The sequence below is a fragment of the Panthera tigris genome, chromosome D1 (genome assembly GCF_018350195.1).
Source record: "Panthera tigris isolate Pti1 chromosome D1, P.tigris_Pti1_mat1.1, whole genome shotgun sequence".
In the NCBI taxonomy this organism is placed as follows: domain Eukaryota; kingdom Metazoa; phylum Chordata; class Mammalia; order Carnivora; family Felidae; genus Panthera; species Panthera tigris.
In genome coordinates, this window is record NC_056669.1 from 81,270,173 (window position 1) to 81,298,128 (window position 27,956).

General features: G+C 37.7%; 1 protein-coding gene across 10 annotated transcripts in view; it reads right to left on the reverse strand.

Moving 5' to 3' along the window:
- The window catches only part of CCDC34 (coiled-coil domain containing 34), a 188,373-nt gene that overhangs the window by 147,944 nt on the left and 12,473 nt on the right, over positions 1–27,956 (reverse strand). For 5 of the 10 annotated variants that reach the window (XM_042958105.1, XM_042958107.1, XM_042958106.1 and 2 more), the window contains exons 3-4: positions 27,838–27,945; positions 18,505–18,646 (exon numbers count right to left, since the gene is read on the reverse strand). In XM_042958105.1, the coding sequence (XP_042814039.1) occupies positions 18,505–18,646; positions 27,838–27,945 (250 nt within the window). Of the gene's footprint in view, positions 1–16,490; positions 17,008–17,347; positions 17,402–17,672; positions 18,126–18,504; positions 18,647–27,837; positions 27,946–27,956 lie in introns of those variants that run through there. The other 5 variants (XM_042958102.1, XM_042958101.1, XM_015544870.2 and 2 more) reach the window with 4 other exon arrangements.

Below are 27,956 nucleotides of genomic sequence, written 5' to 3' on the forward strand. Positions count from 1 at the left end.
AAAGGAGCTCGTGACCACTACATCAGCCCTGTAACAAATTTTAAGGGGGACTCTCTGAGGGGAGAAAAGATGAAAATACATACATACATACATACATACATACATAACAGCAACAGCAACAAAGAGTAGAAAGGACCAGAGAATGCCACCAGAAACTCCAACTCTACAAGCAACATAATGACAATAAATTCATATCTTTCAGTACTCACTCTAAATGTCAATGGACTAAATGCTCCAATCAAAAGACATAGGGTAACAGAATGAATAAGAAAACAAGATCCATGTATATGCTGTTTACAAAAGACCCACTTTAGACCTAAAGACTTTAGACCTAAAGACACCTTCAGATTGAAAATAAGGAGATGGGGAAGCATCTATCATGCTAATGGTTGACAAAAGAAAGCCGGAGTAGCCATACTTATATCAGGCAATCTAGACTTTAAAATAAAGACTGAATCGAGAGATAAAGAAGGACATTATATCATAATTAAGGGGTCTATCCACCAAGAAGACCTAACAATTGTAAATATTTATATTCCAAATGTGAAACACCCAAAATATATAAATCAATTAATCACAAACATAAATTCATTGATAATAATACCATAATAGTAGAGGACTTCAACACCCCACTCACAGCAATGGACAGATAATCTTATCAGAAAATCAACAAAGAAACAATGGCTTTGAATGACACATTGGACCAGATGGAATTAACAGATATATTCAGAACATTTCATCCTAAAGCAGCAGAATATACATTCTTCTCCAGTGCACATGGAACATTCTCTAGAATAGACCACATGCTGGGAAACAAATCAGCCCTAAGTAAGTACAAAAAGATCGAGATCATACCATGCATATTTTCAGACCACAACGCTATGAAACTCAAAATCAACCTCAAGAAAAAAATTTGGAAAGGTAACAAATACTTGCAGACTAAAGAATATCCTACTAAAGAATGTATGGGCTAGGCAAGAAGTTAAAGAGGAAATTAAAAAGTACATGGAAGCCAATGAAAATGTTAACACCAAAACCCAAAACCTCTGGGACGCAGCAAAGGCAGTCATAAGAGGAAATTATATAGCAATCTAGGCCTTCCTAAAGATGGAAGAAAGGTCTCAGATACACAACCTAACCTCACGCCTTAAGGAGCTGGAGAAAGAACAGCAAATAAAACCCAAAACCAGCAGAAGACAGGAAATAACAAAGATTAGAGCAGAAATTAATGCTATCAAAACCAAAAAAAAAAAAAAAAAAAAAAAAAAAACCAGTAGAACATGTCAATGAAACCAGAAGCTGGTTCTCTGAAAGAATTAACAAAATTGAAAAATCACTAGCCACTTGATCAAAAAGAAAAAGGAAAGGACCCAAATAAGTAAAATCAAGAATGGAAGAGGAGAGATCACAACCAACACAACAGAAATAAAAACAATAATAAGAGAACATTATGAACAATTATATGCCAATAAAATAGGCAATCTGGAAGAAATGGACAAATTCCTAGAAATATATACACTATCAAAACTGAAACAGGAAGAAATAGAAAATTTGAACAGACCTATAACCTAAGTAAAGAAATCGAATTAGTTATCAAAAATCTCCCAAAAAACAAGAGTCCAGGGCCAGATGGCTTTCCAGGGGAATTCTACCCAACATTTAAGGAAGAATTAACACCTATTGTCTTGGATCTGTTCCAAAAAATAGAAATGGAAGGAAAACTTCCAAACTCTATGAAGCCAACATTACCTTGATTCCAAAACCAGATGAATACCGCACTAAAAAGGAGAACTATAGACCAATTTCCCTGATGAACATGGATGCAAAAATCCTCAACAAGATATTAGCCAACCAGATCCAACAATACATTAAAAAAATTATTTACCACAACCAAGTGGGATTTATACCTGGGATGCAGCGTTGGTTCAATACCTGCAAAACAATTAACATGATTCATCACATCAGTAAAAGAAAGGACAAGAACCATATGATCCTCTCAATAGATGCAGAGAAAGCATTTGACAAAATACAGCATCCTTTCTTGATAAAAACCCTCAAGAAAGTAGGGATAGAAGGAGCATACCTCGAGATCATAAAAGCCATATACAAGCGACCCGACGCTAATATCATCCTCAATGGGGAAAAACTGAGAGCTTTTCCCCTAAGGTCAGGAACAAGACAGGGATGTCTCCTCTCACCACTGTTATTCAACATAGTATTGGAAGTCTTAGCCTCATCAATCAGACAACACAAAAAAATAAAAGGCATCCAAATAGCCCAGGAGGAGGTCAAAGTTTCACTCTTCACAGATGACATGATACTCTATATGGAAAACCCAAAAGATTCCACCAAAAAACTGCTAGAACTGATTCATGAATTTGGCAAAGTTGCGGGATATAAAATCAACGCACAGAAATCGGTTGCATTCCTATACACCAACAATGAAGTGACAGAAAGAGAAATCAAGGAATTGATCCCATTCACAATTGCACCAAAACCCATAAAATACCTAGGAATAAATCTAATCAAAGAGGTGAAAAATCTATACGCTGAAAACTATAGAAAGCTTATGAAAGAAATTGAAGAAGACACAAAGAAATGGAAAAAGATTCCATGCTCCTGGATAGGAAGAACAAATACTGTTAAAATGTTGATACTACCCAAAGCAATCTGCATATTCAACGCGATCCCTATCAAAATAACACCAGTATTCTTCACAGAGCTAGAATAAACAATCCTAAAATTTGTGTGGAACCAGAAAAGACCCCGAATAGCCAAAGCAATCCTGGGAAAAAAAAAAAAAAAAAAAAAAAAAAAAAAAGGAGGCATCACAATCCCGGACTTCAAGTTGTATTACAAAACTGTAATCATTAAGACAGTATGGTACTGGCACAAGAACAGACACTCAGATCAATGGAACAGAATAGAGAACCCAGAAATGGACCCACAAACATATGGGCAACTAATCTTCGACAAAGCAGGAAAGAATATCCAATGGAATAAAGACAGTCTCTTCAGCAAGTGGTGCTGGGAAAACTGGACAGTGACATGCAGAAGAATGAACGTGGATCACTTTTGTACACAATACACAAAAATAAACTCAAAATGGATGAAAGACCTAAATGTAAGACAGGAAGACATCAAAATCCTCGAGGAGAAAGCAGGCAAAAACCTCTTTGATCTTGGCTGCAGCAACTTCTTACTCAACAAGTCTCCAGAGGCAAGGGAAACAAAAGCAAAAATGAACTATTGGGACCTCATCAAAGTAAAAAGTTTCTGCACAGCGAAGGAAACAATCAGCAAAACTAAAAGGCAACTGACAGAATGGGGGAAGATATTTGCAAATGACATATCGGATAAAGGGTTAGTATCCAAAATCTACAAAGAACTTCTCAAACTCAACACCCAAAAAACAAATCATCCAGTGAAGAAATGGGCAAAAGACATGAATAGATACTTCTCCAAAGAATACATCCAGATGGCCAACTGACACATGAAAGAGTGCTCAACATCACTCATCATCAGGGAAATACAAATCAAAACCACAATGAGATGTCACCTCACACCCGTCAGAATGGCTAAATTTAACAACTCGGGCTACAACAGATGTTGGCAAGGATGCAGAGAAAGAGGATCTCTTTTGCACTGCTGGTGGGAATGAAAACTGGTGCAGCCACTCTGGAAAACAGTATGGAGGTTCCTCAAAAAATTAAAAATAGAAATTCCCTACGACCATGTAATTGCACTACTAGGTATTTATCCAAAGGATACAGTTATGCTGTTTCAAAGGGGGCACATGCACCCCCATGTTTACAGCAGCACTATCAACAATAGCCAAAGTATGGAAAGAGCCCAAATGTCCATCGATAGATGAATGGATAAAGAAGATGTGGTATATATATATATGCAATGGAGTATTACTCAGCAATCAAAAAGAATGAAATCTTGCTGTTTGCAACTATGTGGATGGAACTAGAGGGTATTATGCTAAGTGAAATTAGTCAGAGAAAGACAAATATCATATGACTTCACACATATGAGGACTTTAAGACACAGAACAGATGAACACAAGGGAAGGGAAGGAAAAATAATACAAGAACAGGGAGGGGGACAGAACATAAGAAACTCTTAAACATGGAGAACAGAGGGTTACTGGAGGGGTTGTGGGTGGAGGGATGGGCTAAATGGGTAAGCGACATTAAGGAATCTACTCCTGAAATCATTGTTGCACTATATGCTAACTAACTTGGATTTAAATTAAAAAAAAAAAAAAAAAAAAAAAAAAAGAGTGCACTTATGTGGTGATCCCTGAGTAATGTATAGAATTGCTGAATCACTGTATTGTATACCTGAAACCAATATAACACTGTACATTAATTATAATGGCATTAAAAAAATAAAAATTATTTTTAAAAAGAAAAAAGCTACAATTCTAGAAAAAGAGAATGGTGAATATGGATCCCTTAAAACAGGTATTGCTAGTACAACATTGCAAAATTAATAAAACAAGTACACAGGATCTTTGATAATGAAAGAAGTGTCGGTCCCAACCTGGCTGGAGTAGTGAGTCAGAGAAGGCTTTGCAGAGGTGACCACAGGGTTGACTTAATGGTTGGTTTCAAAATGTCAAGTTAGTTTAAGGGAAAGCACTACAGAAAAAGGTTAAAGGGGAGGCATTCCAGAAAGAACAGAAATAAGCAAAAGGCATAAAAGATGGGAACAACATCATTTATACCAGGAACTTTCAGAAGTTGGGAGCCTAAGTAGCAAAAGTAACAAGGCAGATGATGAGATCATGGAGATAGGGCAGATAAAAAAGGTGGTCCTGTATTCCACATAAGGTTTAATCCCTTTGGCTGGAGAGCACACATCAGAATGAGGGAGGGGAAAGAAGAAAAAGGGGGTGGAGGAGAAAATTGTTTTGCAAGTTGCACAAGCTGTGGGTCTTTCTCCAATATTCAGATGCTCCTCCCCCAGGGTTGAAAATTGCCATGTATAAGACTCGCTGAGGATGTGTGTTATGCTGGTGGATGCCGTGGGGGCAGGGGGAAGAAAGAGTTGGGAAGCGATGCTTTAGATGTGGGGGTGGGGGGCTGTGGGAGAGCTGGAAGCAGAGTAGTTACATAATCAGATTTGCATTTCTGGGAGGTCAGTGGGTTTCTGTGGACAGAATAAATATGAGAGGGAAAAGATTATAAGCACAGTGACCAAAGAGGGAGCTGGTCAGTCATCCAAATGAGAAAGGACTAGGGCCATGGTAGTAGGGATGGAGAGAAGTCAGATTTGAAAATATTGAAGAAACTGGTTTCCAAATTTGTCTGGAGTCATTTGGGAAGGTTCAAAAAAATAAATAAATAAAGCTGTGATTTAATTGATCTGGATGTGGCCTGGCCTTTGGAATTTTTTAAAGATCTCCAGATGGTTCTAATGTGCAGACACATGGAGGGAATCACAGAGTTAGGGAGTGAAATCAGCAGAACTCAGTTGCTGATTGGCTGGAGTTGAGAATGTGGAAGAAGGATGTCAAGGATTGACGAAGCCTAGGTTTCTAGCACTGGATAATACCATCAGATGTATCTCAGTGAGGCATCGCATGTTCCTTTTCAATCATTTTGTGACACTAATACTTGAGGAAAACATTAACTATGTAGGTCATGAGACCTTGTAACACAGGTGATGGAAGTGCCTGGAAGTTTGGAGGCCATGGAAATGACCTGCCAGATTCACTGTCAGAAGCATAATTGACCAAGGGCCCCAGATGCTATGCTCTGAATCCACCCCTGTGTTCGAGCCAATACCACTCTTCCCACATGCTGCTCCCATCCAGGGACTGAGCACAGATCCATAGCTATAAGATGCAGACTTCTTTGATGGGCAGCTTGGGTTGGGAGCCTCATCGGCCATGCTGAATTTTTCTTAGAACTTCACTGCAACTAAGGCCCTTTCTAGCAGCCTTTCTTCCCTCCCTCTCTCCTCCACATGCATCAGACCTACATCATGGTCTGATGGTTCTCCTGACTTTTCTGGCTCCCTCCCCATTTCCCTTACAAGCTACTACTCAACCAATCTCTTGCATGACTTATCCTGTCTTGGTGCCTGTTGCTCAGAGGATCCAAACTAACATAACACAGCTTGAACTTTTTTTAAGTTAATTTTTCTATTTGATTTGTATGAAATATGGGAGCAACTCTCCATAATTTCAGCCAAAGATAACTTAAATGAGCCTCCAAGAAGCATATTAGCAAAGCTTCAAATTGAAAGCCAAAATATGCCTGAATGTCCCTCATCACATTCATGTGGAAGATTTCTGCACAATCTTAACAAAGAAACCCATTACGTTAAAAGCTCCCATAAAGCATACACCTATCTGAAAATGCTACTGCAACTTTCAATGGCCAAATGTTCTATGAAAAGATTACAAATTGGCATCACAATGAAGAAAACATGCCAGTAGCATGAGTAATTCTCCTTAACAAGTCATGATACTTGTTGGAAAATGTGCATCCTCATATAATCTACTGCCAGGAGATAAAATGCTACTTCCATCATCAAAAAAGACACAAAATGATAAATAAAGCATCTTCTATGTGTCACACATGATGCCAGGTCCTTTACATGGTATGTTAATCTTTGCAACTATCTTCTGGAGAAAGTATTGAGTCAATTTTTTTAGAATACACTGAGGCTTGGAGAGGTGGAGACTTGTCTAGTTCCCACAGTGTAGGTAGCAGAGCACATATTCAAACTCAGCCAGACTACTGTTCCCCTGAGCCAGGCTGCCTCCTGGCAGAAGCTGGGCATGGACCAGAGGAAGCATTCCTGAAGTCAGTCGTTTTTATGTCACACTCTAAGAAGGAGACGATGTTGCCCTCACCATCCCTACTAGGTATAAGCAGTCCTCATCCTACAAATGCAGAAACGAACCACACAGAATAACAGAAACAGTGCAGAAAGGGGCCTCACGATCATCTAGGCTAATGTCTTCACTGGACAGGTAAATAAATTAGTGAGACTTTCCTCTATTTTACTGAGAGACAAACATCTTTTAAGATTTGCCTTATAGGGGCGCCTGGGTGGCTCAGTCGGTTGAGCGCCGACTTCGGCTCAGGTCACGATCTCGCAGTCCGTGAGTTCGAGCCCCGCATCGGGCCCCTGTGCTGACAGCTCAGAGCCCGGAGCCTGTTTCAGATTCTGTGTCTCCCTCTCTCTGACCCTCCCCCATTCATGCTCTGTCTCTCTCTGTCTCAAAAATAAATAAACGTTAAAAAAAAAATTTAAAAAAAAAAAAAAAAAAAAAAAAAGATTTGCCTTATAGATTTACCTGTGTGGGCACTTTGCATCTCAGCCCACACCAACAAAGCAAAGCCCCGGGCTGAGGGAGGTGGAAGTCATAGACTGGGAGGTGCTGGGCAGTTTTGGTAAATTTATTCAAACTAAAGTTGAAAACATTCCACTCCCATGCCACCAAAGAGAAACCAAGATTGTTTCCATCTCCCTATGGCTCTCAGGTGGTTCCCAGGACCATGAAGCTGGTGGGAAGGGAGAGGCTCCCCCTTTTTTCCAAGTTCTGTGCTAGTTCCATCAGCCTAGAGCACATGAATGAGAAGGGGAAAGGAGGAGGCTCTGTGGTTTCTGGGAAAGAAAAGCACAGTGTTCCTGGCCAACTTCTCTCTCTCACACATAAGGTACAACTTTCTCCCTATTGACAGATAATTGAATATTTTCCCTTCTCGAGTGTTCCTACCACCTTCCAATTTTAAAAGGAATTTCAAGATACCACTGCCCTTTCTGAAAAATTTTTTTCTCTCAGGCAGACTGCCATTATCAACAGTAGGTAAATTCACTGCAAAGTAACTTTGTGTGTTTTATTTTTTGTCAAGCCAACACATGAATTTAATTTGGAATGCTAATGGGCACAGTAAACACTTGAATATTATTTGCCATGTTTTCTTTTTTCAATAAAGAAAAATTAGTTTTTAGTTTAAGTCGTAAAGTGTAATTTGCTGGTGCAGTGTAAACCACTCCATACTTTGTCCTTCATCTGGGTCCTGGACATGACACTAAGCAAGTCTGTGAGAGGCCAACCTTTGAATTGCTAATTAGATCACTAGTGATTTATTTTTTAAATAAATAGCCCCATCTGTATTACTTCAGAACCTGAAGCCACAGATGGTCTATTTTTAACCATCAAACTTCAAGGTTTACTTTCCTGTGGAATATTAAGGATTTTTTCTGTAGAAATGACTAAGATTTTAGAGATTTCCCTTGTAACTTTGTAGAGTGTGTTAATGTATACAAGCCATCTGAAAGGTTCTTTGGTGTTCAAAAGCTGTCACATTACCAATCCTTGGTCTCTAAAAAAGTTGCCCGTGGAACCATCCCTGTTCTAAGCCTATTCCTTCCTCTCCAGCCTCCAAAGTAATTAAATGCTAAGTTTCACTTACTCAGGTACTCAAAATTGGGTCCTACCTTAATCACTCCTACTTGGAAGCGTTTCCTCATCCCCCCACAAAGTTAGCTTCCTCCTGATGTGCCCCCACAGCTCATGCTTTAAGATAGGTCCTGGTCCTGGTTTAACGCCCTGTCTTGGCTAGAATGGAAGCTCTAACAGGTCCATATCAGGTCAGTCTTGTTGACCACTCTAATCGCAGAATCAAGCACTGTGCTAGACAGTCAATAAGTATGAGTGGAATAATCAAGAGAAGGCTTCATTCACCCGTCTGAACTCTTACGTAGCACTTAACATTATGCAAAACGTCTCTGCTCCCTTCCCTAAAATTCCCTCCCCAGTGGGAGCACTCTCCTCTCATCCCCTTCCACCTTTCCCTTTGCTCTTCCGGTGCCTTCTTTCCTTCTTCCTTATCTTTCTAGCAGTTCCCTACATTCTGGCCTAGTGCATCTTCTCCCTGCCAGCATGCGGTAGGCACTTGACAAATATGTGTCGAATGAATCAAAGGATGCCATACTTCAAACTCCCCTGGGGAAGTGTTACCCATCTCCATAGCTTCAATAATTATGTTAAACCAAGGAAGTCTAAAAATCTATCCCTAAACTGAATTCCTCACCTGGGCAACAAACCTGTGTCTCCACAAGCACCCGTATGTCAATCTGCTCACAACTAAAGTTAGGATTTCAATTAAGCAGCAGGTTAATAAAATGCAAATTTCTCCTTTCCCTCTCCAACCTCTGCTAAAATGGCAAAGGAATTTAAGGGGAAATAAAAAGTACAAATCCACAAGGGCAAGGAGAACAGAACACAATAGCTAACTGAAGATTTCAACGCATTGTTAGAAGGTAGAAAGTGGATGGAGGTAAAATAATCAAATTAGGAGAATATGGATGTAGCATTTTCTTTCCCCCTCATCTCTAAAAATACTAATGATAGTTGCATTTTTTCCTTCTTTTTAAATTGGCTCTGTCTCCTCCAGGTGCATTTTTCCCTTCCTTTTCTCTTTTACTGTTTAAAGGTCTCTAAAACCTGAAATATATACTGGGGGGGGGTGGAGAGAGGAACTGATTCAGCCTACTGAAATTGCACATGGAGACCCCAGCTACCAGGGAGACAGAGCTCCTGCACTGACTGGGCTGAAACACGGTAACATAATAGTTTACATTATGAATGGTGATACGTGGAGCCACCTTCCCAGACTCTACTCAGGAAAACTGGCAGCTGGCTTGTATCCCCCAGGAAGATTAGAAGATTCTTCTCTAAGAAACTGAATAGCCTCAGGAGAAGACTTCCAAGTATTTGGAAGCTTCCTCAAAAACAAACAAAATCCACCATCAACAAGCCTGCCTGTGCCCACACAGCTTCCACTCAGCTTTTTAATGCCCTATTCTTAAGTCTGAACAGACAGGGATTCATATTATGAACATAAGTGTCAGACAGGGATTAACAAACATTTGAGGACCAAAAAAAAAAGAGAGAGAGAGAGAGAGAGAGAAAATGAAGGGAAAAAAAAGGGCACCTGGAGGAAACACAGCCAATTAAGAAAGGCAAAAAATGCAATTAATGTCCTTAGAGATAAGAAAAGATATTACAACCATAAAATAAGTATAGGATAGCATGAGAAAGGAATAAACAGGAAAAAGAGCATGCTTGGAATCTAAAATGAGGTAGCCATAAAAAAACTTAGAAGAAAAAATTAGAAGATAACATCAAAGAAATCTCGGTCCCTCTTCCTAGAGAGGGGGTGGAGATTGAAGGGACAAATTAAAAAGAAAAATAGAGCATTGATTCAGGAACACTAATAACTGCCTGAACAAATGGCAGAAAAAGGGAGCAGAGGATAGTGGGAGGAAAGCAACAAAAAATAATGCAAGTAAATGTCCCCAAGGGAGCAGGACCCTGAAGGCAGAGAGAAGTGAGGCAAAGCGGTTTTCCATCAAAAACCTTTTAGTATGATTTGATTCTGAAGCCATGTATATATACTGCCTTCATTATTCATTAGCAATTTAATAGGAGAGAGAACCCCTGTTTCAAATGTGTCCTTTTCTGTATTCTCTCTCTCCACTAATATTGTCAACATCAGTTAGCTCTGAAAACAATCCTTTCCAAGTTCTACTTTCGATAGATTTTTCACACATTTCTCCTCTCAATCCCACTGTCCTCATCTGATTCTGTCACCTCTCCAGGGACTGGTTACATAATACCATTACTGGTGGCTCTGTCTTTAGTCTCTACTCCCTGCCCACCCGGCCCAAGCCATCCTGCTATTGCCATGGTTTTAAAAGCTTTTCATGCCTGAGTGGACTCCTGAAAATGCTCTTCCTTTACAGCCTCCCACTTTCAGGGTATACCTCAAGGCTGGGAGTTAGTGGGAGATAGCACTGATCCCCGTTGCCACTTTCAAACTGCTTCACTTCCTACCCCCTTCAACACTCTCATTTCTTCTGAAGGATATGTCAGCTGACCACACTAGCCAATATTGCTCTTTCTGTCTCATGGCCAAGTCACCCTGGTTACTGAAATTCTAGCACCCAGCTCACCATCTTCTAACATTACTGTCATAATTCTTGACAATTGTAACCATATATAACCCCCCCCCCCCCCACTCAAATCCTGGCCTGTTGGTTTCTTAATTTCTTCAATTCCATCGACAGACTCCATCTGGGCCACCCACTGCCATGGTGATAGTCTGATCTTGTCATCATCACCATCTGACAACATGCTCCTAGCTCTTCAGCTTCCCTCCAGCCCCTCCAACCTAGCATTCTGCAAGAGCACTGGAGACACTCCCCAGCTGAAAACCTCTTCCTCACCATCCGCCATCATCCCTATTAGATGCCATGTTTCAGTGCTCTGATCACTCCCAGAAAACACTCTCTAAATGCTTTATTCTGTTCTCCCTCCATCTTACTTGCCCTCTTTGTCCAACCCCAATTAAGCCCAGCTCTGCTCTTAATCCCAAACAGCTAAACTTTTCTCCAGAAATGGAGTAAAACATGACAGAGTTCTGCTCATTGGTCCCAATTGGGAACAAAAATATCAAATGGCAATAGCATCGCTCATCAGTAAATCCCATTAATTTATCTGGTAAATTTATTCCTCCCCCACCTCCAGTAAGATGCTCATTCTCTTACCTTTCCCTTCTCTCTCCTACTTGCAACAATTTCTATCCCTTTACTTGCTTCCCTTCACACTTGAGAACCCAGAAGCTGCCAGACAAGAACTACCTCTCTCATCCTCCTACCACCAGTTTTAAATCCAGCTACATCTGAACCGATGCACTATGTGTTCTCTCTCTCCTGTCAACGTGGAGGAAATTTCCTTGCTTCTATATAAGCATTCCTACAATCATCCTTGATCTCTCCTAACTCTTCAAGTCCCCTCTTTTGCCCTGATTATCAACATCAGCACAGAAATATGTTTCCTATCAACCATCTTGAAGCAAAACAAACAAAAACTGTCTTTGACCTTATGTCCTCTTCCAGCTCCCATCCCATTTATCTCCTCTCCACAATAAAACTTCTCCCAAGAGTTGTCTTCACGTATAGTCTCCATGTTCTCACCTGCACTCTCTCTTCAACTTACTTCTCTTATTTATTTTGAGAGAGAGAGAGAGCACAAGAGCAGAGGAGCAGCAGAGAGGTTAGAGAGAGGATCCCAAGTGGGTTCCACACTCAGTGTGGAGCCCAAAACAGGACTGGATCCCATGAACCATGAGATTGTGACCTGCGTGGAAATCAAGAGTCAGACGCTCAACCGATTGAGCCACCCAGGTGCCCCTCATACCAGTTTTTCTCATTATACATATTACATAGGAGGGAAACAGAATATGGTTGTTAGGCTTGGACTTTGACCTCTTGAGTTCCAATCCCTGTTCTGTGAGTCACTAGGTACAAAAGCAGCATAATTTCTCTATGACTCAATTTCCTTAGCTAGAAAATGGGGATAATAAAGGCAACTGTCTCATATGGTTGTCATGAGGACTAAAAAAGTTAGTACACGTAAAAGCACACAGAATGCTGTTGGCATGCAGAAAGTATTCAATACCAAGGTCAATAATGACCTTTCTTCTTCTTACCACATCCAATTATGAAGGCTCTTTCCAGCTTTCCATATCTCTCAAGCAGCACTGGACAGACCTCACAACTCCTTGCTTCTGGATCACACCTACTGGGTTTCCTTCGACATCACCGAATGCTCCTTTGCAGGATCCTTGCTGGCTGCTCAATTTCTAAATATTGGGATACTGAGCCCTCTCTTTTTACTATCTAAACTCTCCCTAGGTAATGTGATCCAGTCCCTATGCTTTTAAATACCACCTACATACTAATGTCGCTTAAATTTCTCTCTAATCTTGGCTGTCTCCTGAGCATCAGACACAAAATATCTAACTGTCATCCTCACCAGGCTATTAAGTTGGTACTGCAAACCTAAGAGATCTAGGTCAGGACTCCTCTCCCCCATCTCAGCAATGAACCTGCTCCTACCACATCTTCTGATTACTGTAATATGAAATTCACCCAGCTGATCAGGCATATGACTAGAAGTCATATCTGATTTTTCCTCCTTCCCTCAACCTGACATCCAAATGTTAGCAGTCCTGTTTGCCCGACCACCAAAGTATAACCCAAATCCATCTCTCCCTCTTACCAGGCTGCGGCTGCCATCTTACTCCAAACTACATGAGCTCTTTTCCTGGATACTGCAAAATCCTCCCCATGAGTCTCCCTTATTTGATTCTTTGTCCCCAACAAGCCAATTTCTTCACAGCCGCCAGAGTAATCTCAAAGTATAAACCAGATTATATCAATCCCCTTCTTAAAATCTTCCAGAGGCATCTCAATATAATTAGAATAAAACCTGATCTAGTGAACTCAGGATTATATATACTCTGACCCTCTAACCTTAACTCCTATTATTTTCCCCATCACTGGCTCCTCTCTAGCCACACTGGCCTTTTTTCAGATATAGCAAATTCATTTTTGCTCTAGGACCTCTGTACTGGCTGTTCCCTTTGACTGGATATCTCTTTCCCCAGGTTTTGGCAAGGCTTCAAAGAAGCCCATCCATCTAAAGTAGTGGACTCCCTCCTCTACCCTGTTAACTATTTATCACAATATTCTGTCTTATTTTCTTTACAACACCTAGAGCCAGATAAAGTGCTGTTTGTTTACATGCTTAGTATGTTTCCCATCCCAGTCACATAAGATCCCATGAGGGCAGCATGCAGGGGCTCTCTTATGCACAGATGAACCTCCAGCATCTAGAATATTAACTAGCATATATTAGATATTCAACAAATATTTACTGAATCGATTTGAAAGAAATGAACACAGTATTCCCTTTTTATTTTTAGAATAGGGGTAAATGAAAGTCCATCCCAAGCACTGACCAGTTAACTTACTGTTGGTAAATCTTTAACTGAAGCCAGTTATTATATAAATCAATTATCACTAAAGACAAAGAATATCTTTGGTATATCTTATCAGAATTATCATACAAAAAGAAACTTTCATTTTTACATACTCCCACTTATTATTTTATAACCCCATAAGTTTCTAAATTAGATAAGGTATTAAACATTGAAAAAATGAGGCATCTTCCAGGTAAACAGACATAAAACCAGGACTCACAGACTTAGGTCTACAATACCTGTGTTCTTTCCCTTGGATCATGAATTTGTTGACATTATAGGTTACCTAGATATTTCAGAACACTTCCAAAGTGGTAGTAAAAGTCAAACAGATTTTAAAAACCTCAACAGAAATTTCAAATGTTATAATGTCGTCTGTAATGCATAAAATATCAAGTATCCGGACATCAAGAAAAATGGATTCAGGTTAAAAACACTAACCTCCTGGTGATCAGATATGTTGACTGAAGTTTCCAATTAATAAAAAATGGATTTTAATAGTAAATAAGTTTGGTATCAAAATCTTTTTACAGTGGATCACTGGAGAAGTAAAAAAGGACATCACACGTCCTTAGGATCAGGTCCAAATTCTGCAGCATACACAGAACCTTTTTTACTCTGACCCCTACTTCTCTCCCAGATACTTCTTGCTGCATGTTAATGAGTATGGTCAGCTCGTGACCATCCAGAAAACTCCTGCTTATTTTTTACCAGCTCAAATGTCACCTTCTCTTTGTAGCCTTTCTTAATCCCTTCATAGGCTGAACTACCTCTCATTTATGCTCCCAGATGAACTTTGAACTTGATTTTTTTTTTAATGTTTATTTTTGAGAGACAGAGTGTGAGAGGGGGAGGGGCAGAGAGAGAGGGACACACAGAATCTGAAGCAGGCTCCAGGCTCTGAGCTGTCCGCACAGAGCCCGAGGCGGGGCTCAAACCCACGAGATCGGTGAGATTATGACCTGAGCTAAAGTTGGATGCTTAACCGACTGAGCCACCCAGATGCCCCTGTACTTCATTTTTAAGCAGTGTATTATAGCATTTAGTCTGTTATAGGTTTTCCTGGTTAGGCCGAAAATGTTGACTGAATTAAAGAAATATGTCATTTAAATTCCTAAATCAGTATGCAAAACATCTGTTACAGAGTAAATGTTCAATTACAATAGTTCCCCCTTATCTGTGGGGATACGTTCCAAGACCCCTCCCTAGTGGGTGCCTGAAACCACAGATAGTACCAAACCCTAGATATACTGGTTTTCCCTATACACACATACCTATGATGAAGTTTAACTTGTAAATTAGGCACAGTGAGAGATTAACAATAATACAGAACAAATTATAACAATATACTGTAATAAGTTATGTGAATGTGGCTTCTCTTTCAAAATACCTTATTGTACTATAGTTACCCTCTTTTGGGACAGTGGTTGACCACAGGTAACTAAAGCCATGGAAAGCGAAACCAGAGACAAGGAGAGACGGCTGTAATACTGGTCAAAGTAATTAATGACTGATTGAGCAAAGTATTACTAGAATTACGGTTATAGCTAGAAGTTGCCTAAACACCTGAATCTACTGTGTGAAATTGAAGGTTTCTTAAATATAACATACATCTAAAACTCGCAGGAATTCAGGCCTATGGATACTTAGCGATAAGCAACACACAAGTTTATCACTACACTGGCAAATTGCACGTTCTCTCTACAGGGGTGAATTTGTTCAAGTGGAATGATTGTCTGAAAATATCACTATGTCTAAGAGGTTCTGAGAAGGATGGTCAGGCTTATAAGTCTGACCACTATTCCGTCCCAACAAACCCTACTGGCGCCTCCCAAACTGTTTCCTGCTTAGAAGTGAATTTTCCTAGATTTCTGATGACGTGAATGCCCTTCAAAGATTCTACTGTCGCTCCTTTGCGTTGGTCAACACCACTGCCCGTTAGTCACTAGAAACTTGGCAAATTACTAACCTAGCAGAAACATGGAATATGTATATTCTAAATAGGAATCACTGTTAAATCAATTTACTGAACTTTATATTGCCACAACAAATCTTCATTTCTTGACGGTCCCTAAAAAAAGATACAGACTTTTAAAATTTAGTAAAAAGTGCTGAATGCTAGTTCAGTAATCCTTTGAACTACTTTCCTTATTATGTATTCATTAGTAAGATCTTAGCTTCAATAAATATCACTTAACCCTTAACATTAAAAAATATTGTACTGCTAACCTTAATTTCAAAATTAACTACCTAATTATAATGAATGTATAAGTATTTGTACGAAGTACAGCAAAATACTATTAGTGTCTCAAGATTGCTACATGTTAACCTAAGATCCAGAGCCTATAACAATGCTTTTAAGTTTCCCTTTCAAAAACTCAACCCTCATTTCTTTGTTATAAAAAACATGCCTCTAGTTATTTAAAAATGTATACATAAGGAAAAATACACCAAAAGCTATCAAGGAAGACTGTGTTTGATTACTCTAGAAGTCTAACCATTTAGATTCTTCTAAGAGTTATTTTGAGCATGCAGTTTACAAAAGCTTATTTGAACAATTTAAGCTTAATCTTACTATGATAAACATAAACGCAAATAAACACAGAGTATGAAAGAACACCATACAAATTGTTGGTTTTACTGGTATTACAATGTCGTTTTAATACAAGCTAAATAGAAACACAATTGTTAGATATCCAGTCACCTATCCTGTGAAACAATATGCCAAGATCTACCTTGAAGCACTTATAAAAATGAAAATGTATAAAACATCTTCCTCAATTAACTCTAAGGACAACATATACAAATGCAAAAACATGAACTTGTTAATAATCACATCAAATGTTGAGCTGCTGCCTGAGCAGTAAAAAAACTATTCTAATTTTAAAATTAAATAGCTCCAGGTAAAAGCATGCAATTTCCCATATCTGCTATCTTTGTATTCTGCACAGAGTTCCAAGGCAAAGATTGTTTCTGGCTTTCTGAACCACCAGAGACGATGACCTGTGTGGCTGACTTATTACAGGCCTTTTAGTCTTCTTTCCTGATAGGTCCTTAGCTTCTTTGGAAGGAGGCATATGAATGGGTCTCCATGGAATTGGGTTATAAAAGGCTGGTTCTGGATAAGAATTTCCACTGTAAAAATCTAAAATTATTAAAAAGTCAGAACAAAACAAGAAAAAACTTCTTAAGATCAAAGAAACTACTTATTTTTAAATTCCTAGAAAAATGTTACAGTATCAAAAGGGCAAAAATATCACTGAGAAGCCAACTTAATCCATTTAAAACTTGAACTCTAAAATATTTTCAAACAAGTAACATTTTTCCAACACAGTAAGTACTGCAGTAAAAATTAAAACATAAATGATAATTCTAGAAGTCCAAAGAGTGTTCTTAAAATCTATATAAATAAAACCTCATATAAAAATTTTACTAGGAAATCCCTTTTTGAACCCTTAAATTGAACAAAATCTTCATTTTCTTACCTCAGTCTGGGAAACCACTGATTCTGTACTAGTTTTCCCTAGTCAGATACTAAACTTTAGAGAGAGAGAGAAAAAAAAGTATATTGCAATAGTGCATATTTAGCTAAAGTGAACAAAACTCTTATTCATAATGACTGGAATTCTACATTACTATCACTCAAATTGATCAGATTTCATAATATCACTAAAATTTTGCTTATTAAAAGCAGTAGAGCATTTGCAGACAAAAGTTTATTTGAACAAAACTCATTTAAATTGCAAAAAAATTAATAAAATAATCCATTATTTTAGCAAATAACTTCTAGTAAATACGTATATTCCCACCTAAAGTTTTCACTTTCCCATCCAATCCTTTGGTCAAAACCACCGCTTATTACTATTTTTTTTCAGACAGGAAAAGAAGAAAAAAGAGCAGACCATGCCCGGTGCCTACTAGCTGTAATGGATGACTTCTATGACATGTGGGAGAGGCCTGAACCCTGACAGCAGGAATGTGTCGTTCAGACACTGGCAACCCACTTTGACTGCAGAGATATGTCAACACACACTTCACCAAGATGGTCAAAACAAAGTCTGGAATATGTTCTATTGTGTGAACAGAACAGAATGGGAGTATTTTTTAATAATAAATCACTTAAACAAGTGAAGGCAGCTGTCAGCAAGGCCTGAGCTTCCAACATGAGGCACAAAGAAAAACATGCAGCGCCATTTCCAACAAGGGCAAGCCCGAAGGCCCACCGGTTTTGTGTCGGGGTCACACGCCGCGCAGTACTCCGCCCTGCAAAACAAATGTGCCCGAGACGCTGCAAGTTCTGCCTCAGGGAGGGTTACAGGAAGGGGAGGAAAAAAAGGCCCCTTAAATGCATCCTCCTTAAGGCTTCAAAAGCCAAAAACATAAGAAAGTTTCAATGTGTTTCTTAATGTTACAAATCATTACTTTCGCAACTACTGCCTTTAAAATATACCTGATTTATAGAGAATGACAATAAATTTATTGTATCTCTATAGGAACACAGTGTGTTATAATCTTCCAGAAAATAGTAATTTGAAAGAAAAATGATTTTTACACATTTCTATTTCTGTCAAAAGGAAACATAATGTATAATATTTGCTCCTGCAAGCCATATTTATGTAAGCCACATAACATTAAAACCAACCTGTAAGTTTTCCGTTGGCATAACCATAGCCCTTTGCAGCTGGACGAGGTTTATTTTTTGCATTTTCCAACCATTCCTTAAACTTTTTCTCTGCTATTTCCTTTTTTTCCTGTAATTCAGCTTGCCGTTGTTTTTCTTTTTCCTTAAAATGACAAGACCAAAGAATCTCTAGTGATATTCTATAACTAAAAATTCTATTCAAATTGCACTGACTCTTTTCCCCAGTAGCTCCCCACCCCAAAGGCGTGATCATAAATACTAAGTCATATTTATATAATTTGAGAGCAAAATTTGACATGATCAGGGATATGATCTAAATAAAGATGGCTGCCTCTAAACAACAGTAAGACGTCAAACCCAAGAAGAAAAAAGCAATTTTCTGGGGTTTTTTTTTTTTAACGTTTATTTACTTTTGAGAGAGAGAGAGAGAGAGAGAGAGAGACAGAGAGACAGAGAGGCAGGCAGGGAGGGGCAGAGAGAGAGGGAATCTCAAGCAGGTTCTGTGCTGTCACCACAGGGCTGGACACAGGGCTCAAACTCAGGAACTGTGAAACCATGACCTGAGCCAAAACCAAGAGTCAGTCAGATGCTTAACAACTGAGCCACTCAGGCGCACCAACAATTTGTTGTTTTAAAATAGAACAGTAATTAATAAAATGTAATAAGACTTTCATAAAAACACATTAAAAATAGTTAAAACATAAACAATGATAAAGTTTGAACCAGACTGAAAATATACCAACAGGCTTATTAATATTTGTCAACCTAACAAAACCACAATTCATATTCATTTCTGAAACTTACACATAGTATAAATAAGTAGGGATAGCTTCATATATTTATTTTATGCTAAGATGGTACCAATTTTCCATAAGAAACTTAAAAAAAATTTTTTTTACTAAATTAAAAAAAAATTTGTTATTTATTTTTGAGACAGAGAGAGAAACAGCGTGAGCAGGGGAGGGGCAGAGAGAGAGGGGGACACAGAATCTGAAGCAGGCTCCAGGCTCTGAGCTGTCAACACAGAGCCCGGCGCGGGGCTCAAATCCACCGCGAGACTGCAAGATCACAACCTGAGCGGAAGTCGGACACTTAACTGACTGAGCCACCCGAGAGCATCCCCTCCGTGAGAAACTTTTTATACAATATAGTTGGCATGTATGAACACCAAAGCCATACATCTCAACTGGTCACTTTAATAAAAATACCTTTTCTTTCTTCTTCTTCTCACATTCTTCAGCATTTTTTTTCTTCAACCATTCCTGATATTTTTCTTTTGCCTTTTCTTGCAAATGTTCTTTCTCCATCTCCTTTGCTGCTTTTTCCTCCATTTCTTTATTAATTTTTTGTTCCCTTTCTTTTTTTTTCTTAAATAAAAACGAAGGAGTTTTAATTGGAATATTTATAATTATGCTCATACAAGCAATGAGTGTTATAGGAAGTAATCTTTTAAACTTCAGTTATTTCTTAAAATAGGTGGAAACATAGCGACCGACACAATGTGGCTTATGAAAATATGTAACATATCTGGTCAATTTTAGTCTACCAACTGGGCTGTAAGTTTCATGATAACAGTAACAAAGACGCTGCTCATGAAAGTAAACTCAGAGCCTGTACAGTGCTAAGTAAATAGTAGGTATTCAATACAGATATATTGATAGTGAACAGAAATTACAACCTGTTAGACTATCCTGAATTTTGTATGTTTTAATAAATGTTGACCTTCACTCTAAAATAGGAGTGATATACCTACATTTCTTGGACAGTTTGCCAATATGAACACTTAGATAAAATCTTCTCCATCAGTGAGTTACAGAGAACAAAAAAATAACATTTTGGACCATTAGATACTGCTAAAAGGGTACATACAGACAAATCTCTAGCTATACAATTCTTGTAAGTCTTACACAGATCAGAGGTTGGCCAACAATGGTCCCCAAGCCAAATATGGTCCACTAGCCACCTATATTTGTAAATAAAGTCTTACTGAAATGGAGCCATACCAATTTATTTATATATTTGTTGTCTATGGCTATTTTTGTACCACAACAGCAAAGTTGAATGGCTACAACAGAGTGTATGGCCTGCAAAGCCTAAACTATTTATCTGGCTCTTTACAGAAAAAAATTGGACTGTAACTCAATGTTTGTTTCTTTTTCATTCAGAATACAATTTACCAACATAGTCACATTCTAAATAAGCCAATGACATGGCTAGCTCTCTTTATCAAAGGTGTAGAAAACAACATGCAAGGCATAAGTATATGCAATACAGATGCCATATGCATCACCCTTCACGGAGCAAAGAAATATGGGCTAAGAAAAAAAATTCTTCCACTGAAAGCATCTTGTAGAATACTTTAATATAAGCAATTCAATTAACACCCAAGTAACAAACATCAGTTACATACAATATATGTCCAGTCCTATGCAGGAAAAGCAAGTCTTAAAAATCAAAGCCTGAGTCATTCCCCAAGTTGCTAAGTGTACTTCTGTCTTGCTGGCCAGATGATAGCTCCAAAAAGGAATCCTTTCTTGCTGAGAATCTGATTTCCACGGAAACAATACTGGATTTTAACTACTCTACTGTCAGAAAAGCTACAAGATTGAAAAGGATCTTGTAGCATATCTGGCTCACTGACGCATGAGACTTTTCCACAACTCATCAACGAGGAGTAACCCAGTCCCTACATTGTCTTCAATTATAACAGCTAACATTTACTGAGTGCTGACTCTTCCTGTTACTTTTCTATATACTTTCTACGTTTGTACTATGTCAATTCTTATGACCACAATATGAGGTGAGCACTATTATGATCTTACCTTACAAATGGGAAATGAAGGCACAAAGAGGTTAAGCCATGTGCCTAAGGTCACACAGATAAGTGGCAGATCACAGATCATACAGACACAGAGATGAATGAATGTTAAAAACAATTTTATGTCAATTAATTCCACTTAAATGAAATGTCAAATTCCTTAAAATATTCCATTTTCCAAAACTGATTCAAAAAGAAAAGAAAGGATCTGAATAACCTTCTATCTGTAAAAACAATTCGGAATTTAAAACTTTCCCACAAAGAAAACTCCAGCCTTGAATAGCTTCACTGCCGGATTCCATCACACATTTAGGAAGAAATAATACCAATCACCACATGAATTATTTTGGAAAACAGAAAAAAAAAGTGTAAATATTCAAACTCATTTTAAGAGCTCAGTAGTACTCTGATATCAAAACCAGACATGGAAGTCATTAACATACTATCAGGAATAAGCAAAATAACTGTTCTCATCACCAAAACCATGAAATTCTTAGGGATACACTTAACAAAACATGTGTAATACCACTGTACCTTGAAAACTAAAAAAAAAAAAATCACTGACAGAAATTAAAGATGACGCAAATAGAAAGAAAAATCATGTTTACAGATTTAAAATTTGATATTACTAAGATGTCAATTTCCTCCAAAATGATCTATATTTTTAATGCAATCCCAACTGTGGCAGGCCTTATTAAAGCAAACATGATCAGAGAAATTCTAAATTGTATATGGAAAGATGCAGAGTAACTAAAACAATTTTGTAGAAGAAAAAATGGAGGATTTACACTCTCTGATTAAAAGAATTATAAACTCAAGAATTATAGAGCTTCAGTAATAGGCTTGGGTGGTAATGGCACAGGATTAGATCAATGGGAAAGAATAGAGTCCAGAAATAGACCTATGCTGCTTAGACGGTTAATTGATCTTAAACAAAAGTGCCAAGGTAATTAAATAGGGAAAAGATTATCTTTTCAACGAATAGTGTTAGAACAATTTAGCATCCATATGCAAAAAAAAAAAAAAAAAAAAAAAAATCCCTGATGCTTAATTCTTACCACACATTAAAATTAACCTAAAATATAGATAAAAGCTAAAGTTATACAACTTCCCAAAGAAAACAATGGAGGACATTTTTACCCCCTTGGTGTTAGGCAAATGTTTCTTAAACAGGACACAAAAACGACAAGCTATAAAAAAATAAAATATCAACTTTATGAAAATTTAAAACTTCCCTTTAAAAAATACCACTGAGGAAAATTAAATGGGAAGAAATATTTGCTATATCTGTATATCTATATATAGATATATATGAATGAATTAAAGGAATATATAAAGAATTTTTACAATTTATGAATAAGACATACAATCCTTCCACAAAATGGGCAAAAATTTAAGCACAACACAAGACAAAAACAGGACAAGAGATGTAGAAATGGTTGGTAGTGTTATAGACTGAATTGTGTCCCCCAAAATTCTATGTTGAAGCCTTAACCCTCAAAGTGACTGTCTTTGGAGATAGGACCTTTAAAGAGGTAATGAAGGTGATTAAAGTCATAAGGATAGGTCCTAATCCAGTAGGGCTGATGTCCTTATAAGAGGAGAAAGAGACATCAGGGATATTCATGCAGAGAAAAGGGCATGTAATGATGTGGAGACAAGGCATCCATCTTGCAAACCAGGAGAAACCAAACCTTACTGATAACCTTCATTTTAGACCAGCCTCCAGAACGATAAGAAAATAAATTTCTGTCATCTGAGCTACCCAGCCTGTGGTATTTTGTTATGGCGGCCCTAGGAGACTAATACAATAAGCTTATGAAAAGATGCTAAATTTCAGATCTCAGGGAGATGAAAACAATGACACCCCACTACACATGCACCAGAATGACTTAAAATGAAAAAGACTGACAATATAAACTTTGGTAAGGATGTGGCACAGCTAGAACTTTTATACAATAGTCATAAAAAATGTAAAATGATACAAGCATATTAAAAAAGTTTGGCAATTTCTTTTAAACACATACTTACCATACAACCTGGCAATTCAGTTCCTGAGCAGTTACCCAAGAAATGAAAACAAATGTCCACAGAAAGACTTGTACAGGGGCGCCTTGGGTGGCTCAATCAGTTAAGTGTCCAACTCTTGGTTTTGGCTCAGATACTGATCTCATGGTTTGTGAGTTCAAGCCCCATATTGCACTCTGTGCTGATAGCATGGAGTCTGCTTGGGATTCTCTCTCTCTGCCCCTTCCCCACTTGGGCTCTCTCTCTCTCAAAATAAATAAACTTAAAAAAAAATTGTACATAAGTGATCAGAGAATTTTATTCATAATACCCCCAAATCAGAAATAACCCAATTTCCCATCAACTAGCAAATGGATGGACAATTTGTGAAATTACATAGAATATAATACTTATTGTTGAAAAAAAAGAAGGCAAAATCAATACCAGGAAATTTTAAAAACAAAAGAGGCCCAATGCAAAAGAATATATATTCTATTATTCCATTTATATGAAATTCTAGAAAAGGTAAATCTAATCCAAAGGCACAGCAAGGAGACTAATGGTTTCCTTGGAGCTGAGGCCCACCGTGGGTGGAGATCAGAGGCTGACTACAAAAGGGCGCAAGGGAACTTTTGGGAGTGATGGAAATGTTCTATGTGCCGACTGTGGCACTGTTTATCCAGGTATACAAGTTTGTCAAGTCTCATCAAAATTAAGAAAGGTGTATCTTATTGTATGTAAATTATAGTTCAATGATGTTTCTTTTAAAACATCAAAAAGACTTTCTGTAGAATTTACGCCAGAGAAGAAAGAATGGAATGCCTTTAGCTGTTAGCAAAAGAACAGAGCAGGCACTCAGAGAGATGGACTAAGAGAGAGCGGCCGGTTACTAAGTGGCTTCAGGTTTTCTGGCACTCCAGTTCTATACCACACAGAGCACAATAATAAATCTTCCCTTTTTCAGGACGGGGCCCTGAGAGAACCTTTGTTTTTTGTAACTAAAGGAAACTAACAAAATAACTGGTTACTTAAAGTTTCTGAAGTTCTATTTTGGTTCCTCTAGTAGTATCTGCCACAGTGTAAAAGTATTCAGTGCGTGAATAACAGTGTTATCAATCATCTGCTTTATTGATCCGAATTAATTTTTTACATTGAAATATCAGTTCCATGTCTTAACAGTTAAAAGTAATTTTATTTTTAATCTTTTTAAAACAATGAAGGTAAATAAAAAGCCCTTTTACAAAATATGTGATAACGTGCTGTAAAAAAAAATAAATCTAAAAATATGAATTAGTATGGCCACACAAATTTAAGAGTACCAGATGAGATAAGCCATTTATTTGAAAAGGACATAACAATTTACAGTCATATTAGAAGAAACCAACTTTGCTAATGGATACATAAATTCTTTTTGTCTGATTACTTGATAGAACACAGTGAAAATGACTTAGAGAAAATTACACCACAGATATAGCTAAAATGTGAATGAAGCTAGAGGCAGTGGGGGACCACACACCATGAAATGTAAACAGAGGAGAAAAAAGCTAGATGCCAGACAGGAAGAGAAGAACCAGGAGAGCAGTCTTTACAAATAGAGGTAAATCTAACTAAGACTGAACTAGGAAATCTGACAGGTCTGAAAGAAAAAAAAAAATTAGAGTAATCAATTATTCCTTCATTTGTACAAGAATTCTGCAGAATAAATAAATTTAATTTCTCAGGGCTCATTTCTGAACTATTCTCATACTTATGGACTCTTGCTTTCAATAATTGGTGATTTATGTCAGGACAAGCCATTTCCCTCCAAAAGAAAAAAAAAATTTTTTCTCAAATAACTGGATTAGATCTACTGACACTAATTAAAATAAAGAATATATCATCTCTCAGCGGTATCTTACATTCTCAGAAAAACAACAACTATGTTTGATTGGCATGGTAAAATGAGCTTAATGGAGCTAAAAGATAAGAGAAGCTTTTAGAGGAGAGAGAATACTATTCTGTACATGTAAAACAGTTTTGTTTTATAGCCAAAAACTTCACAAAATTATCACCCAGAGCTTGCAAATAGTCACACAGACTTAAAGAACCCTTTCTTGTTATATTATGGAATGAAGCAACTTAAAAATAATAACAACTTACTTCTGAAGATCAAATATGTTTATGGTTACAACACACACACGTCCAGCCAATTTCCTTCTTATAATATCTGGATGAAGAAAGCTATGTCATCTTCAACTTACTGAAATTATTGGTTAGGTACTCTTATTAATTCCATTGAGCATTAGATGCAATAATAGTTAAGGACAACTAGAATGAAAAATTTAAAACTCTGTCCAGTAACTTAAATATTTGACTAAATTCATAAAATTGGATCAAATAAGAAAAGCAGTACCATTCTAAATATGTAAAAATCACAATAGGAAACAAACAAAAGATAAGTATTTTCAAAATGTCTAATTTATGAGCCAATATAAGAATGTATTAAAACTGAAAGATAGCAGATGAACATAGGGGAAGGGGGAAAAAAAAAGAGAGAGAGAGGGAAGCAAACCATAAGACTCTTTTTTTTTTTTAATTTTTTTTTTTAAATGTTTATTTATTTTTGAGACAGAGAGAGACAGAGCATGAACGGGGGAGGGTCAGAGAGAGAGGGAGACACAGAATCTGAAACAGGCTCCGGGCTCCAAGCTGTCAGCACAGAGCCTGACGCGGGGCTCGAACTCACAGACCACGAGATCATGACCTGGGCTGAAGTTGGACGCTCAATCGACTGAGCCACCCAGGCGCCCCATAAGACTCTTAACTATAGAGAACAAACAGGGTTGATGAAGGGGAGGAGGCGGGGATGGGCTAGATGGGTGATGGGTACTAAGGAGGGCACTTGTGATGAGCACTGGTTGTTGTATGTAAGTGATGAGTCACTAAATTCCACTCCTGAAACCAATATTACCCTATATATTAACTAACTAGAATTTAAATAAAAATTTGAAACAAAAAATAATAAAATAAAACTGAAAGATAATAGATTTACTCATACATTCCAGTAAAAAATGCTTTCTATATTACAAAGAATGATGCTAGATCTTATACTGGATTAAAAAGTTATAATGTAAAAAATAATTCCTATCCTTAAGAATCTTAAAATTATAAGGAAGTGAAGATATATGCATAATACAAAATAGCAACAAAATATATAGATAATGCAAGGCAGTGTATGACAAAGTGATATAAATTGAACAAGGATTCAGAGAGGGAAAGAGTTTCTATTTCAAGCATGTAATCAGTGAGTGATTCATGCAGGAAATACTTCAAGTTGGATAATAAAGGGAAAGGTAGGGTGGAGGATATGATGAGATTCCATGTTGATGAAGTATAATATAAAAAAATAAGGAAGTAAGAAACAGAATGGAAGTGTTCTCAAAACTTCTCATGACTACATATCCCTGGGGAGTGGGGAGCACAGTCCATTGAGATTTCCTTGAAATCTATTGTGTATCTTAAACACAATATAAAAGTTATATTCCACCCCATTAAATATCTATGCTTGCTTTAATATGAAAGTAACACTCTTCCTCTCAAAAATTTCCAGTAAAACTAATACTCTAAGAAGATGGGCCACGATAATCTTATGTGTGCTCCCAGAAGAATGCTAGTAAGAAACAACAGCACAGAAGGAAGGGAACCACAGGAGGAAGATACCGCTCAGAGAGCAGAGAGTAGAAGATCTTTCACCAGCCAGGCTAGAATTGTGAAAACATTCAGAGGTCGGTAGGGAATCATAAAAAATATATTTTGAATTGGGGAATGACGTTTGCCTTTTTAGCAAGATCAGTCTGGCAAAGACACAGAGGTTGTATTCATTCACTCAACAAACATTTTCGAGTATCTATTATGTGCCAGGCACTGATCTAGCTGCTAGAGAACTGAAGAAAAGAGGCAAAAATCTCTGGTCTGATGGGAGTTCACATCCAGTGTGGGGAAATAAACAGTAAATAAGTTGAAAGATACAACAGGACCAGATAGGAAGAGATCACAAACAGGAGAGTAGGGACTATACAGGAAAGGTGGGGGGGGGGGGGGGGTCACACACAAATGAATATAATTCTGATTATGCTGACGTGGCTGAGCTGACAGCAGTACTCATAACAGAAATCAAAGGAGAATGGGCACAAATGGGTTGTTTTAGATTTGCAGGCTTAGAGCTGCCTGCCAACCGAGCAGATGGAAACCCAAGACTCCAGCATGTCAGGCCTAGAGATACAGACTTCATGACTACCTGAAGCAAGACACAAGGAAGCCACAGGAGGGAAAAAGGGAGAGAAGCAGAGAACAAAGGGTAGAAGACAGAGACTTAGCAAATGTCCATGAAGATAGAGGAAAAAAAATCAGGTCAGAGAAGAAAGAAACTGAGAGAAAATAACAAAAACCTAGGTTATGAGGAGTAATGAAAAGAAAAAGACTTTGCAAAAGGAGCGGTATGTGGGTGTGCATTTTCTTTTTCTCCCTACCTGTTCATTCTTCTTCTGAACCCATTCCTTGTGCTTTTCTTCAGCAATTGCCTTTCTTTTTTCACGTTCTTCCATTTCTTTTCTTTTTTCTAGCTGTTGATTTAATTCCTACAGATTTT